The following is a 17,805-nucleotide window of genomic DNA, read 5'->3' on the forward strand; positions in this document are numbered from 1 at the left end:
AACCGAGAGTGCTATATTAATGATACGTGTATAATGGGTCAGAAGCCATTGTCAGAGAGACGGCCGTTTGCTAGGGGTGACGAGATGACCAAAACAACGTAAGAACGAAGAGAAACATTGGGAGCCAGCAGAGTTTGGATAGCGAGACGGACCACAGCGAGCAGTTGAGCTTCAGCCCTCTGAACGAGGGCTGGGGGGGAGGGGAAAGGCCACGAGGTAGAGAGATAGCTAGCAGCTAACAGACAGGCTTCGGCTAACAGGACAGGCCGCAGAACCACCAAAGCGATCGACAGAAATAGAATCTATTAATCTAGTTTCTTATACCACCAAAGACTTTCATTCTGTACGAAATGCTATGTTTATGGAAATAAACATGCTTTCTGATAAAGAGACTCCAGTTACATTTTTGTCCGGATGCATTAACGGGGACAGTGAAACAGTGTTACAGCCATGTAAGAGCGTGGGAGGACAGAATTCCACCGAACGATTGCCTCAACAAAACAACAAATAAACACAACGCAGAGACTTCACGGAAGGGCAGATGAAGGCTGATAAAGGCCCAAAACACTGTTTTCTAACAGTATATAGTAATACTCAGTATGTATAGTACACAGTAGTACTCATTGTATATAGTACATAGTTGTAATAGTGTAATAAGAATGATGTGGGCAGATCTGCTTTTATTGGTCTATGTTTGCCCCGCCCCCTACACTTAAGCCCCGCCTAACGTGTAGGCTACTGGAAAATAAATGTGTGGCTTCCGCCTGGTGGAGATTTGCGCTCTACTGAGCTCACCTTTCTAGTTTGTTATACAATGTAAAATTGTATAACACAATATAAAAAATATGAAATGAGATTGCTTACAGGTCTCAATGTCAGCAGAGGCCAGCTTTCCACTGGCAGCGAAGTGAATTCTGATGAATTTTCCCTTAAAAGTAAATGGTAAACACAATGTTTAAACGCACCAATAAACACAAATAATTATGTCATCCTAATGACTAACACACAAATACTCACAAATCTGGAGGAGTTGTCATTCCTGATGGTCTTGGCATTACCAAAGGCCTCCAGAGCTGGGTTAGCCTGGATGATCTGATCCTCCAGGGTTCCCTGAAACAAAACAATACTTTGACTTCAGTTGATATGAACATGGGGTCCCTTGGAAAATGTCTAATCAAACTCAAATGAATGCTTTACAACTTCTGTTCAATTGCAACTTCTGTTCAATTACAACTTCTGTTCTATTACATCTGTTCAATTACAACTTCTGTTCTATATATTACAACTTCTTATCATTATCGTTATCATTTTCGTTATCGTTATAATTTTCGTTATCATTATTGTTGTGAAGGGCCAGATTAAACCGAATATATATATTTATTATATATATATATTTAATTGTATTTGTATATTCTCTAATATTCCTTGATATCCCTTGTATATTCCTTGTACAATATGCATTGAATATCCATTCTAGCCTACTGAACATCCCATAATAGTCTCCATTCTACTATTGGTCGAGACCTTGGTGCCAGGCTGCCATACCCCCCAGACCCAGTTCAAACGTACCGCTCAACATGTACGAACAAGTCCTAGTTCCGCGTAGGAATCTGGCTACCGCACCACTAACGGTACTATTTGTTCATAGTGCGTATATATACTGCGCTACTAAAGTAGGACTTCCTTTTCAGTCCAGTTTCTTACCCTCCAATAGAGTGACAGACGTAAAGCCTCCCCGCGACGCCACGTGTGGGAGTAAGGCCAAGTTCGGCCTACCATCGGTATTGAGACATCGTGTATATTAATATTTGAATAGTCATATTTGGCACTATATCGTCGAGTTGGACGTAGTCTATTAAGCTAATAATAGTCTGTTAATATATAGTGCTTCGTGCGGTGAGAATACTACCGTAGTCAGTACCCCATCGTTTCGGGCAGAGAACTGGCTGCTTATCCAGGATGGTCGACCCCATGTGAGGCTGCACCCGAGGAGCCCCAGAGCCGACGAGCGAGTGGACCTGTATACCGGATTATTCTACCGACGACAGCCCGCCTTCCCAGGCACGGATTATGCTTTGTGTACAGTGATTATTCCATGGATAAAGACCCCCAACACTGCCGTGTGTTGGAACCCCCCCCCCCTGGAGAGGACGCAAGGTGAGGAGACGCTCTGCAAGACGAGGTCGCTTCACGTCTCTCCCCCGTGGACCGGAGAGAGCCGGCTCACAGAGAGTCCACCTGCTTTCATCTGTGGTCCAAGGATCGCTGGCGCACCGAGCTGCACAACTGTGGGTTCACCCAGGATACCCTTGGCCGGACGAGGCAGCCAGACTCTACCCCCCCCCCCCTCCTACTCCTGTTGTCTTACAAGCGACCGGATTACCCCCCTTAGTGTATCCAGTCTTATAATCATTAAAGTATCATTGCTGTTATTCCTTAACTATTCCAGGTCGTATATGTACCACCTGCGCCACCAGAGATTGGACATTCTCTATTGATATACCAACGAATACTCTTTGCCATAAAAGTGCATACTATTGCAATTCATAAATGTAATTAAGTGATTAAGTGCTTGCTCTACACACCATTGCTGTGTAGGAATAAATGCATACTTCGACTTCGTACATTTGTGTTGGATCCGTTTCATCTACGTGAGAGTGTTCATCATAATATATTTATGCCGAGTACTGGGTGGCCGAATATAAAGTACAAAGGTAGTGGTAGTAAGTATCATATCTAGTAATACAGTCAGGGAATTGTACCCCTCAGTTACAATTGGTCCTTCGAGCCGGAGGGTAATTAGTGTAATATTAATATAGTGTTATTAATATTGAAATGGCCTATGATGAACACTCCACGAAACGATCCTCCTAACCAACGCCCGCAGCGCGAACGACGGCTCCCTCAGTACTTAGAGGCTTACGCTGTCAGTCAACAACCTAGTCTTCTACTAACAGTAAACGCGGTAAAACTAGAAAGTAAAAGTATGTCTAACCCCAACGCCCAGACTACCCCGACCATAGAGGCCCCTACGGGTTCTAATGTAACTGACCAAGTTCACGGTGGGGACCAGTGGGAACCAGACATGACTTCACACCCCGCCAGTACTGAAGAAGTAGTCCCCGATGAGTCCCGGGAGGAATACAACGCTACCGAGAGAGAACTCGGCACGGAAGAAGACGGGGAGAGCACCGTGGAGATAGAGCTCCAAGGCTCCGCAAGGAGTACCCCGAGGGAAGGCTCCCCTATACAACCGCCTTCTCCCAGCGAGGCAGAGAGGACCCTACAGCAGGCCTTCCTCATCAGCCTGAACGCCGCTGCTGAACGCGACCGACTGCAGATCCAGCAGCGGAGCGAAGAAGAGCATATACGTCTAGAAATAAGACGCATTCAGAGGGAAGAGAATGTGGCCCGAGACCGAGCAGACAGCCAGCGAGCAGCTGCTGGTGCTCTACGGGACGCAGAGCGCAACAGACAGCAAGCGCAACTAATAGAACAGCTGATCAGACGGACAACACCCTCTCCCTCCGCCAGAGGCTCCAGGAACTCGTCTAGACACACCTCCAGGGCGGCATCCCCTAGCCGAGTAAACAACCCTGAACTTGACCAACAGACGAGGTCTATACCCCCCACAGACCACCTCCCCCCACCGGTCCAAGCGAGACCTAGCAACCGGGAAGGAGCAGCATATCCTGTGGAGAGGCTAAACCAGAGACTACAAGCACTGGATGACCTAACTGAAGACGAAGAGGAAGAGGAGGAGAACCACGCCCGATGACAGCACAGTACTCTACCGGACCAGGAGGTCCGGTACAGCCCAGGCTATACTCCCGCGGAGCTGCGCTACAGACCCCCGACTCTATACACGGGTGAGCACGACGCACGACCCGCACCGAGGAACAGCACCTGGACAAGCGGGCCATGGTACACTGCCAGTACCAGCCCATACCAAGGAGCGGGAGGAGACTCGCCTAGGAGGCCTCTCCCCCAACGCTCGCCGATGTATCCACAGTCAGCGTCATACATTGGCCCGCCTATGGTACCCGACTTCACCCAAGAGAACCGGGCCCAGTATACAGAACTCCGCATGTGTCTGGAGACCATGTTGGTGGATGTATTGGATGAACGCCATAAATACGCCATCCTACTGAAGCACTTAAAGGTACCCCGCGCACATAATATAGCGCTCGCCAACGCGACTTCCACCACCCCATACACAGCAGCGCTGGTAGCATTGGACCAGAGGTATGGGCGCATATGGGATTACGTGATCCAGGAGATCCGACACATCGACCGCTTACCCCCAGCAATAGACAATCGAGCACTGGACGACCTGTCCATCAGAGTGCAGTCCCTGGTAGGGATGTTGGGAGCGCAGAGAGAGAAGGGGAGGCATGAACTTTACGCCAACTCAAATGTGGAAAGGATCTTGGAGAAGCTGCCGCCCGCTCGACAGGAGCGTTTTAGGCGGCAGAGAGACCACCGAGACCCGAATGGCCCCGAACCGAACCTCCTCGATCTAGCAGACTTCCTGGCGAGAGAAGTCAGCAGCCTACGGCTAGATACATTCAGACGGAGCACCCCTGGCTCCAGAGAAGGAACCAGACGACTAAATGATGGAAGAAGATCGGTGACTGTGATGCACCAATCGGAGTCAGTACCGAGCAGCAGGAGCCACAGTACCCCCTCCAGAACGGAGAAGTGGAAGATAGTGTGCCCCTACTGTGAGAAAGAACACTGGCTAGCGCAATGTGACTCCTTCCCCAAGCTGAACGCGGAGGAAGCAAGTCAATGGATAAAGTCCAACAAGCACTGTTTTCGCTGTGCGCGCTCACACATGGCAGCCGAATGCCGCTTAAAGAAAAGGTGCACCAAGTGCGATGGAGCCCATCTGGACATACTTCACGACAGTAACAGACGGCGCCCTTCACCCGCACCATCCAGCAGCAAAGCGAGCGTCATGTACATCGATCCCGCCAGCAGCAGTGGAGCCCGAGTACTCCTAAAAGTAGTGCGTGTGACACTAAGCTACCAGAATAAAGTCCTGGACACTTACGCCGTCCTCGATGACGGGTCAGAGAAGACCCTTCTGCTCGCCTCCGCTGCGGCCCAGCTAGGGCTGCGGGGAAGCGAAACCCAAATGACAATTCGGACAATAAGACGAGATTTGAAGACGATAAAGGGCGAGAACGTCTCATTCTCTATCGCAGCAAGCGGCCAGCCTGAGCGACGGTACCAGATTACAGACGCTTTCACCAGCCAAGAAATAGGACTGTCGCGGTACACATACCCCGTCGCCAAGCTGATGGAGAAATATGCACATCTGCGCAAGTTACCGATCCCGCTCATAGACAATGCTATGCCGACCCTGTTGATAGGCTCCGACCATGCAGACCTCATTGTCCCGATAGACCGGGTTCATACCGGACCCCGAAGCTGTCCTGCAGCAGTCGAGACCCGTTTGGGATGGACTCTCCAAGGCCCGCTCGCCAAATCTCTCAACCGAAGTACAGCCACTAGATGTCTCCACTCCCGAGTCACAGAGGGAGAAACCGCACTCCTGCAACACGTAGAGCGGTTATGGACCTTGGAACAAATGCCCTTTAAGAACGGAAAGAAAGACATTCGCTCTAAAGATGACATTTACGCCATTCACCTCCTCGAGACAGGGACCAAGAGAGTCCCGGTCAATGGCGTGTTGAGATACGCCACGCCACTCCTGCGGCGAGAAGGAATGCCTACTTTCCACGCCAGGACAGACGCCACAGAACGGTACCTGCTGAACACGGAGCGGCGCTTAGCCAAGAACCCCGCCCAAGAGAGTGTATACCGCGCTGAGATTGAGAAGCTCATCACAGCGGGACACGTCACAAAGATGGACATTAAAGAGGCTGACCAGACCACTGAATCATAGTACGTGCCTCACCACAAGGTCCATCACAACGGTAAAGACCGCATAGTATTTAACTGCAGCTACCAGATCGGATCCCAAAATCTGAATAAAGAGTTACTGCCCGGTCCCACACTCGGCCCCTCCCTACTCGGCGTTCTACTCCGCTTCCGCCAGGAAAAGGTGGCCATCAGCGGGGACATTAAAGGAATGTTCCTGCAGGTGAGATTAGTAGAGGAGGACAAGCCCCTGTTACGGTTCCTATGGAGAGAGAAGCCAGGAGATGAGCACCCAGCCATCTACCAATGGGAAGTCCTCCCCTTCGGAACGACGTGCAGCCCCTGCTGTGCTACATTTGCACTACAGAAACATGTAGCAGAGGACCCAGCAGCGGACGAAGAGGTCCGACACAGCGTAAAGAACAGCTTCTACGTAGACAACTGTCTACAAAGCCTTTCAACCCAGGAAGAAGCCGAGGCTCTCCTGATTAAACTCCGCGCCTCATTGATCAAAGGCGGCAGGGCCAGCAGCGATCCGCAAGTACTGCGCAGCCTCTCCTCCGAGGACAAGGCAGCCAGCAGCGAGACCTGGATGGCTACAATCCCGGGAGAAGCCCAGGAGATGACCCTGGGATTGGTGTGGCGATTCAAAACAGATTCGCTTCACTACAGACACAAGCCCCTGACTACGGAGCAGGGAAGGCCGGCGGCGGCGCCGACCACCAGACGGAGTGTGTACACAACACTCGCCCGACAATATGACCCGCTAGGATGTATTCTACCGTACACCACCAGGGCAAAAATGATTGTATGAGCATTGTGGGACAAGGACCAGGGCTGGGACGACCCCATTCCCGCACACCTTGCATCCACCTGGAGAGAGTGGGAGATGGAGCTCCACTCACTCCCAGGCATTAATATGCGCCGAAGCTACTTCCCACCCACGGTGAGGCCAGAGACATGTAAAATGGACTTACACGTCTTCAGTGACGCCTCAGAGGTCGCATACGGATCAGTAGCCTACTTGCGGGCCCAAGAAGAGGGGGGAGAGATCTACACAGCATTTGTCCTCGCCCGCTCGAGAATAGCCCCCCGCAAGCAACAATCTATCCCACGCCTGGAGCTCTGCGCAGCCCTAGCCGGAGCGCACCTAGCCACGCTCATCCAACGTGAGCTCACCATACCGGTGTCTAGAACAATCCTGTGGTCAGATTCCACGACAGTACTCGCCTGGATCAAATCGGACTCATGCAAGTACAAAGTCTTCGTGGGAGTCAGAGTCACCGAGAGTCAAGACTTAACCGAAGAGTTAACCGGAGAAACAGAGTGGCGCTACGTTGACACAAAACAGAACCCAACTGACGTCATCACCCGGGGAATGCCCCTAGATGACCTCACCCGTCGCAATGTCTACAGTGACGGCCCAGCATTCCTAAAGCTCCCGGAAGGAGAGTGGCCCACGCCTATCCCGAGGGAAGCCAGTCAGGAGGAGGCTGAGAACAAGAAGCCTGTGTTCTGTGGATTGAGCACTGTTATCTCCGCAGACCCCAACATAGATGATTGCACTACCATAGAGAGTGCACAACAAAGGACAAACTTCAAAGGCGGCAAAAGAGAGCTGAGAGAGAGCTTCCAAGCTATGGGCCCAGAACTTAAGACCCACCTCGCTCCAGCACAGATTGACTTCCAATTCAACCCCCCAAACGCACCCCACTTCGGTGGTACTTGGGAACGGGAAGTGCGTTCCATAAAGACAGCCCTGTACGCAGTACTTGGGGCCCAGACTGTGGCGGAAGAAGTCCTAATGACAGTCCTCACGGAGATTGAGGGAGTATTGAACTCTAAGCCCCTCGGCTACGTCTCCAGCGATGTGGCGGATATCGACCCAGTTACCCCCAACACACTCCTGATGGGGCGGCTAGATCCCGCGTTACCCCAGACAATGTACCGGCCTGAAGAAGCGAACGGCCGACGAATGTGGAGGTACAGCCAAGTATTAGCCGACAAGTTTTGGAGCAGTTTCCTACTGCACTACCTACCGTCTCTACAGACCCGCCAGAAGTGGGTAAAGGCGAGAGACAATTTGACAGAAGGAACAGTCGTCATGATTATTGATCAATCACTGCCCAGAGCTATGTGGCCGGCCGGCCGCGTAAGCAAAGTGATCACCGGTGCCGACGGCAAGGTCCGAGCAGCTGAAGTGCTTGTCCAGGGTCGCACTTACACCCGTCCCGTGGCGAGGCTCATAGAACTGCCCCGACTCCCAGACACAATCGATGATGACCATGACCCCATAACCCTATGACTTTGTGAAGTTGACTGACCCCTACAGCAAACCCTTATGTGTAAATAGACAACGCGATTAATCTGTCTCTGTTTAACTGATTAGGTCTGGGACCAATCAGGGGGTGGCTGTTGTGAAGGGCCAGATTAAACCGAATATATATATTTATTATATATATATATTTAATTGTATTTGTATATTCTCTAATATTCCTTGATATCCCTTGTATATTCCTTGTACAATATGCATTGAATATCCATTCTAGCCTACTGAACATCCCATAATAGTCTCCATTCTACTATTGGTCGAGACCTTGGTGCCAGGCTGCCATACCCCCCAGACCCAGTTCAAACGTACCGCTCAACATGTACGAACAAGTCCTAGTTCCGCGTAGGAATCTGGCTACCGCACCACTAACGGTACTATTTGTTCATAGTGCGTATATATACTGCGCTACTAAAGTAGGACTTCCTTTTCAGTCCAGTTTCTTACCCTCCAATAGAGTGACAGACGTAAAGCCTCCCCGCGACGCCACGTGTGGGAGTAAGGCCAAGTTCGGCCTACCATCGGTATTGAGACATCGTGTATATTAATATTTGAATAGTCATATTTGGCACTATATCGTCGAGTTGGACGTAGTCTATTAAGCTAATAATAGTTTGTTAATATATAGTGCTTCGTGCGGTGAGAATACTACCGTAGTCAGTACCCCATCGTTTCGGGCAGAGAACTGGCTGCTTATCCAGGATGGTCGACCCCATGTGAGGCTGCACCCGAGGAGCCCCAGAGCCGACGAGCGAGTGGACCTGTATACCGGATTATTCTACCGACGACAGCCCGCCTTCCCAGGCACGGATTATGCTTTGTGTACAGTGATTATTCCATGGATAAAGACCCCCAACACTGTCGTGTGTTGGAACCCCCCCCCCCCTGGAGAGGACGCAAGGTGAGGAGACGCTCTGCAAGACGAGGTCGCTTCACGTCTCTCCCCCGTGGACCGGAGAGAGCCGGCTCACAGAGAGTCCACCTGCTTTCATCTGTGGTCCAAGGATCGCTGGCGCACCGAGCTGCACAACTGTGGGTTCACCCAGGATACCCTTGGCCGGACGAGGCAGCCAGACTCTACCCCCCCCCCCCCCTCCTACTCCTGTTGTCTTACAAGCGACCGGATTACCCCCCTTAGTGTATCCAGTCTTATAATCATTAAAGTATCATTGCTGTTATTCCTTAACTATTCCAGGTCGTATATGTACCACCTGCGCCACCAGAGATTGGACATTCTCTATTGATATACCAACGAATACTCTTTGCCATAAAAGTGCATACTATTGCAATTCATAAATGTAATTAAGTGATTAAGTGCTTGCTCTACACACCATTGCTGTGTAGGAATAAATGCATACTTCGACTTCGTACATTTGTGTTGGATCCGTTTCATCTACGTGAGAGTGTTCATCATAATATATTTATGCCGAGTACTGGGTGGCCGAATATAAAGTACAAAGGTAGTGGTAGTAAGTATCATATCTAGTAATACAGTCAGGGAATTGTACCCCTCAGTTACAATTATCATTATCATTATTATTATCATTTTCATTATCGTTATCGTTATCATTATCGTTATTGTTATTATTATTATTATTATTATTATTTATTATTATTATTATTATTATTATTATTATTATTATTATTATTATTATTATTATTATTATTATTATTATTATTATTATTATTATTATTATTATTATTATTATTATTATTATTATTATTATTATTATTATTATTATTATTATTATTATTATTATTATTATTATTATTATTAGTAGTAGTATTATTACTATTATTATTGTTACATTCATTTGATTTATAATTTTTTCAAATCTATGTTAGTATTACTGGTACATTCATTCATAGGCTACATGATATAATTATTTCCTTTATAAAAAACAAGATTTGTTCTTAAAAGTCGTCTTACATTTGGACCAGATGGTACTTATGTTCGGAATACTTGAAGTCACCTTTTTCTCAGAGCCCGTGTCCTTCTTGGGTCCTCCAGCCGCAATGCTGGCGAAGTACTGGATGACCCTCTTGGTGTTCACAGTTTTCCCCGCACCAGATTCTCCGCTGCGCAGAGCGGAACACGTCTGAACATGATTTACACCATAAACACTCATCCAACATTATTCTGCATCAGGTTTGATGAAATAACAAGTATTTTATGAGTTATAATAATAAGCAGTAACCACCAATACATGTCCTAGATTTCCCATTAGATTTGTTGAGCTGCTGGACTGAAACTGATGCAATTCTCTTTCATTTGACTAAAGGGACACTTCACCAAAAAGAAACTATGCTGATTTATTTTGCAAATAATCTCCCACGCGTTCAAAAACTCTAAACAGTTTTGCACACATTCATCTAGTTTGACAATTATTGAGAGTAAATGAGTTTGAATATGGCCACCAGTGATGTCATCATGGGACATTGAATCCTTGTGTTGTGTTAATTACAGCTCAATGAATTTCATGGTTCTGTAATTATTAACACAACACAATGATTCAATGTCAGCAGTCAGCAAGTCTAGTTTACCTTAACGTTAAAGGTGCTATCTAGATAACATTCAGCCATTAGATGGCGCACTAGAGCGCTAGCATGTAATTTATCCAATCGGGTGCATTCCACAGGGCTCAGAGATACATGCACGCAATGTGAAAACAACAACATTCATTTTGGACCTGCAAAAATGTAATCAATTAATCGATCAATCATTATTCTGCACCCTTTTAAAAGCTGTAGATGTATTATTCAAAAATAAAATAAAAAGTTTCAGATTAAATTAGAAAGGTCTGCAAGTGAGTCTGATTACTACTTGAAAACAAGCTGAGCAGAGACGCTCAAGTCTTGCTGTTCTCAGCCATTCTCTCCAATATGTACGCTTGTCTTTCACAGAGATTTTGTGTGTTTTTACCATCAGTCAGATAATCAGAATATATCAACATAAATATTCCCCAATAATGATCCTGCACAATATATATATATATATTTTTTTTTAACTTTTTCTGTATTTTGCTCCCATCCCAATTTAGTCGCTATGCCTTCCTGGTCGCCGCGCGCATTGTCCCACTGTCAGCTTAGGGAAGGTGTAGAACTACCACATGCCTCCTCCGATACATGTGGAGTCAGCCAGCCGCTTCTTTTCACCTGACAGCGAGGACTCTCACTGGGGGAATGTAACGCGTGCAGAGGTTCACGCTATTTCGCCCCGATCCCCTCCCTGTTGAACAGGCGCCCCGACGGACCAGTAGGAACCGCAGTTTACAACGACCAGGACACACACCCCGCCGGCTTCCCACCCGCTAACACTGCCAATTGTGTTAGTAGGGAGGACTGACCAAGCCGGAGGTACCGCTGACAGCGGGATTCGATCCCAGAGTCTCTGCGGTGGTAGGCGAGTGAATTCTCCACTGCGCTACCCAGCCGCACCCTCTAGTGCACAATATTTGATGGGCAACTCTATCAGTGGGCGGCTAGGTGGTGTAGTGGGCAAGGCGCTCGCCATCAACGCTGGAGACGCTGGGTTCGAATCCAGCTCTTGGCATTGCTATCAGCTTGGCTGGTCGTTCATACTAACACAATTGGCAGTGTTAGGGGTGGGAAAAGCTGATGGGTGGGTCCTGGGCGTTGTGGACAGCGACCCCTACAGTTCGGTCGGGGCGCCTGCACAGCGTGGGTAGGATCTGGAGGGAGGTAGTGTGACCTTCCACACGTTACACTCTGCGCTGCCAGGCTGGCTGCCGGCTGGCTGCACATGCGTCGGAGGAAAGCATGTGACAGTCTCCGGCCTCCTGGACCAACAGTAGGGGGGAGTGCGCAACAACAAGGAAGGGGGTTGGGAATTGGCATAACGACTAACGGTGGGATGGGAGAAAAATCGGAAAAAGGAGGGGGGGGAAAAGATAATATAAAAAAATTTAAAATAAACTCTATCAGTGACCTGAAACTCTCACGACATGACTGGTGAACACTGAGTGTAAGGCGATTCTGCACGGCACAACAAGGCGGGAAAACTCACGTGATGAGAACGGATTGATTCTCCCTGTCTGAGAAAGAGATCACATGGTGGTTATAATGTCTGAGAAAGCGATCACATGGTGGTTATAATGTCTGAGAAAGAGCTCACATGGTGGTTATAATGTTACAGCCCGCAGCACCATGTAGGGCTTACTTTGTTCCACTTCACTCTCCATAACAAGGCTTTGAACGTACCCGACAACATGTACTGGTAGGCGTTGTCGGAGATGGAGAAGATGTGAGGAGGAGCTTCGGTCCTCTTCTTGCCTCGGTAGGCGTTAACCACAGACGGATCGTAGACTGGCAGCCACTTGTAGGGGTTGACGGTCACCAGGAACAGCCCGGAGTAGGTCTGTGGCCACAGAGGGAGGGGGTTGGACAAGGGTGTAGGTCTGGTTTCAACTAGTTTAACTACAGGGTAGTTAACCACACACAGTTCAATAGCTAGTTTAACTACAATTTGCAGTAGTTGGGTGGTAGTTTAACTACGTTCAAATCTCAGTAGCTTATTCAGTTGGGTCATGTAGTTTAGGTAGTTAATTTCAAACTACATATTTACCTAGAAATGTAGAATTTTCCAGATTCCACCTCATCAATTGCTCCCCATCCTCTCCTTAAAACACATTGAGCTGCCTAGTGTGACCCTGGTCACTCAATCAAACACACGCACACGTTTGCCATTTTGAAAGTAGTTCAAACATTAAAGAGTAAGATGTAGTTGAACTAATTTTCACTGTGAAGTGGCCAGTAGTTTGGTAAACTACAGTTTTAAAGTAGTTTTCCCAACAAGATTTGGGACATTTCCCCTGATAATGTATACTGGTTTTATCAGTGAAGAAGACCCTGTCCATTTCACTGTATCTTACGTAGATCATCCATGAAGAGTAACGCTCTTTGAGGTTAAACAGCACGGCCGGCTCATGGAGGAAGGTGAACATCGCCATGTCTTCAATCTTATCAAACTTTGGCGGATTCTGAGGGTGGACATCACACTCCTTCACTATCACAGTCTGTGAAAACAGAGAATATAATTATATAGACATCACACTCCTTCACTATCACAGTCTGTGAAAACAGAGAATATAATTATATAGACATCACACGCCTTCACTATCACAGTCTGTGAAAACAGAGAATATAATTATATAGACATCACACTCCTTCACTATCACAGTCTGTGAAAACAGATAATATAATTATATAGACATCACACTCCTTCACTATCACAGTCTGTGAAAACAGAGAATATAATTATATAGACATCACACTCCTTCACTATCACAGTCTGTGAAAACAGAGAATATAATTATATAGACATCACACTCCTTCACTATCACAGTCTGTGAAAACAGATAATATACTTATATAGACATCACACTCCTTCACTATCACAGTCTGTGAAAACAGAGAATATAATTATATAGACATCACACTCCTTTATATTAGTCTGTGAAAACAGATAATATAATTATATAGACATCACACTCTTTCACTATCACAGTCTGCGAAAACAGATAATATAATTATATAGACATCACACTCCTTCACTATCAGTCTGTGAAAACAGAGAATATAATTATATAGACATAAGAGGTGTAGCAAGCTTCAAAAATAAATTAAAATCTTACATGTGAGCCAATATTGATAATGTTGGGTAATGCAATATGTTATGTTACCTTAGATTTGTATATATTTAGATATCATTTGTTTGTGTGTTATGTTGTTGTGTTTCCTCGGTCGGTACATCTTGCTATGTTTTAATTGTATTATGTTTTAATTGTACTGTATATGTGTAATGTTCTGAGGTCTAAGGCTACGTTTAGACGAGCGTTTTGTGAACAGAAACCGCAAAAGTCATCTTGCGGTTTCACTTTTAATTTTACGTTTAGACGAGCGTTTTGGGGTGGAATTCTCCGTGCAGACGACGGAGCCCCGCTGTCACACGATTGGCGCATATGTCACATGACGTGCTGTGAAGACCCGCCCTACTCTGCCTCTGATTCGCAGACTGTGGATGGGGAATGTGATTGCACCAAAGCAGAGTCACTCACAGACAGTGGGTCCACTCACGCCGCGGAACAGATTCTTGTGTATTTAACCCTTTCACTGCCACACGACAGCCGGTTGTGTGATAGTAAAGGGTTAACCTTCTGTCGTGTGGCAGTGAAAGGGTTAAAAGTACTGCCAATGTAGCCTTCAGGTGATCTCCGTTGATAATAGTCAGACATACTTGCTTTGTTTACGTCTCGGCTACTGGCGCATACCTGCTACCTGTGACGTAAGCAGTACGCGCGACCAGAGCCGTGACAACTCTTTCGTCATCGTTTTAACAGATTTATACGGTTTTACAGTTTAGACGAGAGCGCAAAGCTTTTGCGTTTCTAGGAATTCCACCCTGGAAGGTAGTCTCACTTTTTTGCGGTTTCACCCCGTAAAAACGCTGTTTCCGTATAAACTAAAGGCACATCCGAAAAAATATTTTTGCGGATTCACCTGCTAGCGTTTCCGTCTAAACGGGGCCTAAGGTAACTAGCTCCACCTCCTCAAATTATTCTATTTAATAATAATAATAATTATTATAATAATTATTATTATAAATGTCTCTCTGTCTATATCTCTTTCTTTCTTTCTTTCTTTCTTTCTTTCTTTCTTTCTTTCTTTCTTTCTTTCTTTCTTTCTTTCTTTCTTTCTTTCTTTCTTTCTTTCTTTCTTTCTTTCTTTCTTTCTTTCTTTCTCTCTCTCTCTCTCTCTCTCTCTCTCTCTCTCTCTCTCTCTCTCTCTCTCTCTCTCTCTCTCTCTCTCTCTCTCTCTCTCTCTCTCTCTCTCTCTCTCTCTCTCTCTCTCTCAAATCAAAGTGTGTGGCAGGCAATGTAGGCCTTCCTGGGCCCACATTGGAATAACAAAAGGCCTTTGTCCCAGGTGTGGCTAGGCTAGTGACATTGACATTGAAATCACATTGCATTCTGGGAAGGAGTGTAGTTCTCTTTTCATTTAGTTCAATTCACTGAATTCTTTTCAGACCTCCTGCTGCAAATTGGTATGGATTGTACCAGAATGTTTCATAGGACATTGATTAAAAACTATCGGCTTGAATTTTACAATTGATGGCTTATTTGGAAGGTATGAACCTGTAGTTTTATATTATGTAACAAAAAAAGGGGAAATTCTGAGAAGGTGGAGCTAGTTACTTTAGACCTCAAAGAGTTTTAATGTTTTCTCGGACCCCAGGAAGACTAGTTGACGTCTTGGGGTCAGCTAATGGGGATCCTTTGCTAATAAATAAAATAAACATCACACTCGTTCACTATCACAGTCTGTGAAAAGAGATAATATAATTATACATCACACTCCTTCACTATCACAGTCTGTGAAAACAGATAATATAATTATATAGACATCACACTCCTTCACTATCACAGTCTGTGAAAACAGAGAATATAATTATATAGACATCACACTCTTTCACTGTCAGTCTGTAAAAACAAGTTTACACTGATTATATTCTAACAGAATATCGTAGCTACGCAGCACTGTGACCCAGCTCTGACTCAAAGTACTTCCTGGTTCAACGTGACAGTAGCCTCACAGCACTGTGACGCGTGATTTTTTTCCGTAGCCTATATTTGCGAAGACGCTCTCTGATAGCCGCGTACAGCGAAGACCCTCTCTGATTGGTTTAGCGCCGAAGGGTCTCTTCCGCCTTAACCTTAACCTTAACCTTAACCTTAACCTTAACCTTAACCCTAACTCTAAGCATAACCCACTTCGAAAGAGGGCCAAAGCATAACCACTTTGAAGCAGAGAATATATATGTACAAGGCGGAAGAGACCCTTCGGCGCTAAACCAATCAGAGAGGGTCTTCGCTGTATGCGTCTTATATAGGCTACTCAGTATAATATCAACCAAGTGTGTATATTACACTACATATACTCAAAATGATGGTTTAAATTCATCATAAAATTAAATCATGAATTATTGAGCCACAACAGAAAAGCGAAATCATGTTATATTGCACATTTGCATAGTCATTCTTATACATGATCTCATTGTGCTAAGTAATAAGAACCACAGCCTTCACAAAGTGTTGTGTTTGTATCACACAATACTTATTTGAATATTTCTACATGTCAAAAATAGATACACATTAGGTTATAGAACATTACTTATTAGTATTACAAGCTCAATCCTTCCCCGGCCTAAACAACTAAAACTAAACATTTTCAAGCAATACAAATTAAACTAAAACCAGCAAACCCACTCTGATAACCAACTACCTTGGGGACTACTCCAGCCACCCAAACAACTGCCTCTTTGAACTGCTGCGGTCAGGCAAGCGATACCGGAGTCTCATGGCAAGCACAGAAAGACTCCAGGCCATCAGGTTGCTCAACGAACAATAACACTATGCAACAACCATCAATTGCACTACAACCCATACCTCAGTACACTTACTGTACACTTACACTTACTTACACTCACACTTACTGTAAATTGTACCTAAATTGTACCTCATCCCATTTCTGCTTTGCACTATATAGTATATTGTATATTAGTATATTGCATAGTATATTGTATATTGTATGGTAACTCAGTTACTTCTATTCTGCATCGAACATTGTACATATGTATATACTGAACACTGTGTCTACGTACGTGACTTCTATTTTTACTTCTATTTTTACATGCTATACTATTTTATTTCATACTTATCTTTTGTCTAGCACAGTCTCTGGAGCATAACAGAAAGAAGCATTTTGTATAAAAGTATTCTGTACTTCTGTATGACAACTATTAAAGAAACTTGAACATGAAACTATAATGAACTCTGCTCTGAGGGTATTTCAGTTTGAACCACTAGGTGTCAGTAGTGGTCAGTGAAGCAGCTGTGTGTGGGCAGGGTGGCCATGACAACACAATAACACATCCTCCCTACCTTGTCCTTGGCAGTCTTAACGGTAACGTTGTCACCGTCGCGGCTGATGATGGAGGCCTTGATGTATTCCTCCACCGCGTCTGGAACAAAGCATTCCTTCTTCATGTCGAAGGGGCGTGTCTGGGCCTCCAACCGCTCAATGTCTGACTTCCTCAGGTATGTTGCGGCTACCCCAAACTCTCTCATGGCGTTCCTCATCTTTCACCCTCTCTGAGAAAGAAAGAAAAGGAATTTCATCAGTTCATCATGTAGGAAAACAGCATTTCAAGCAGCTGGGCTGTCTACTCCTGAAGGCATTAGTCATTTAGCTGACGCTTTTATCCAAAGCGACTTACAAGTTCTGTACGACAAGACAGCAAGAAGGGTACAACTCTATCAGCTGAGTAACAATGTTTATCAAAGTGTTGCGTGTTACAGTGTAGGTTAGTTTATTAGGACAAGTGCATGACAGTAAGGTTAGTCAGGGTTCGTTTTTTTTTTCATCATTTCAGATAATGGTTGAAGAAGTGAGTCTTTAGTCGACGGCGAAAGATTGGACGGGATTCGGCTGTCCTAACTGGGATGGGTAGTTCATTCCACCATTGTGGGGCAAGGACTGAGAATAGGCGGCTTCTCTCAGTTCAACTG

The 17,805-nt window shown here is 45.8% G+C and overlaps 1 protein-coding gene across 1 annotated transcript in view; it reads right to left on the reverse strand.

The window, feature by feature from the left end:
* Positions 1–17,376, reverse strand: part of LOC311239504 (myosin-7-like) — a gene marked incomplete at its 5' end in the record, with an annotated part of 44,965 nt that extends 27,589 nt beyond the window's left edge. Inside the window, 7 exons of the mRNA XM_084327810.1 lie at positions 865–928; positions 1,018–1,110; positions 10,192–10,297; positions 12,246–12,273; positions 12,440–12,596; positions 13,111–13,254; positions 17,179–17,376. Of these exons, the coding sequence (XP_084183936.1) occupies positions 865–928; positions 1,018–1,110; positions 10,192–10,297; positions 12,246–12,273; positions 12,440–12,596; positions 13,111–13,254; positions 17,179–17,376 (790 nt within the window). The remainder of the gene's footprint in view (positions 1–864; positions 929–1,017; positions 1,111–10,191; positions 10,298–12,245; positions 12,274–12,439; positions 12,597–13,110; positions 13,255–17,178) is intronic.
* Between the last annotated feature and the right edge of the window lie 429 nt (positions 17,377–17,805).

This window comes from Notolepis coatsorum, assembly GCF_963971535.1.
Source record: "Notolepis coatsorum genome assembly, chromosome: 13".
Lineage (NCBI taxonomy): Eukaryota > Metazoa > Chordata > Actinopteri > Aulopiformes > Paralepididae > Notolepis > Notolepis coatsorum.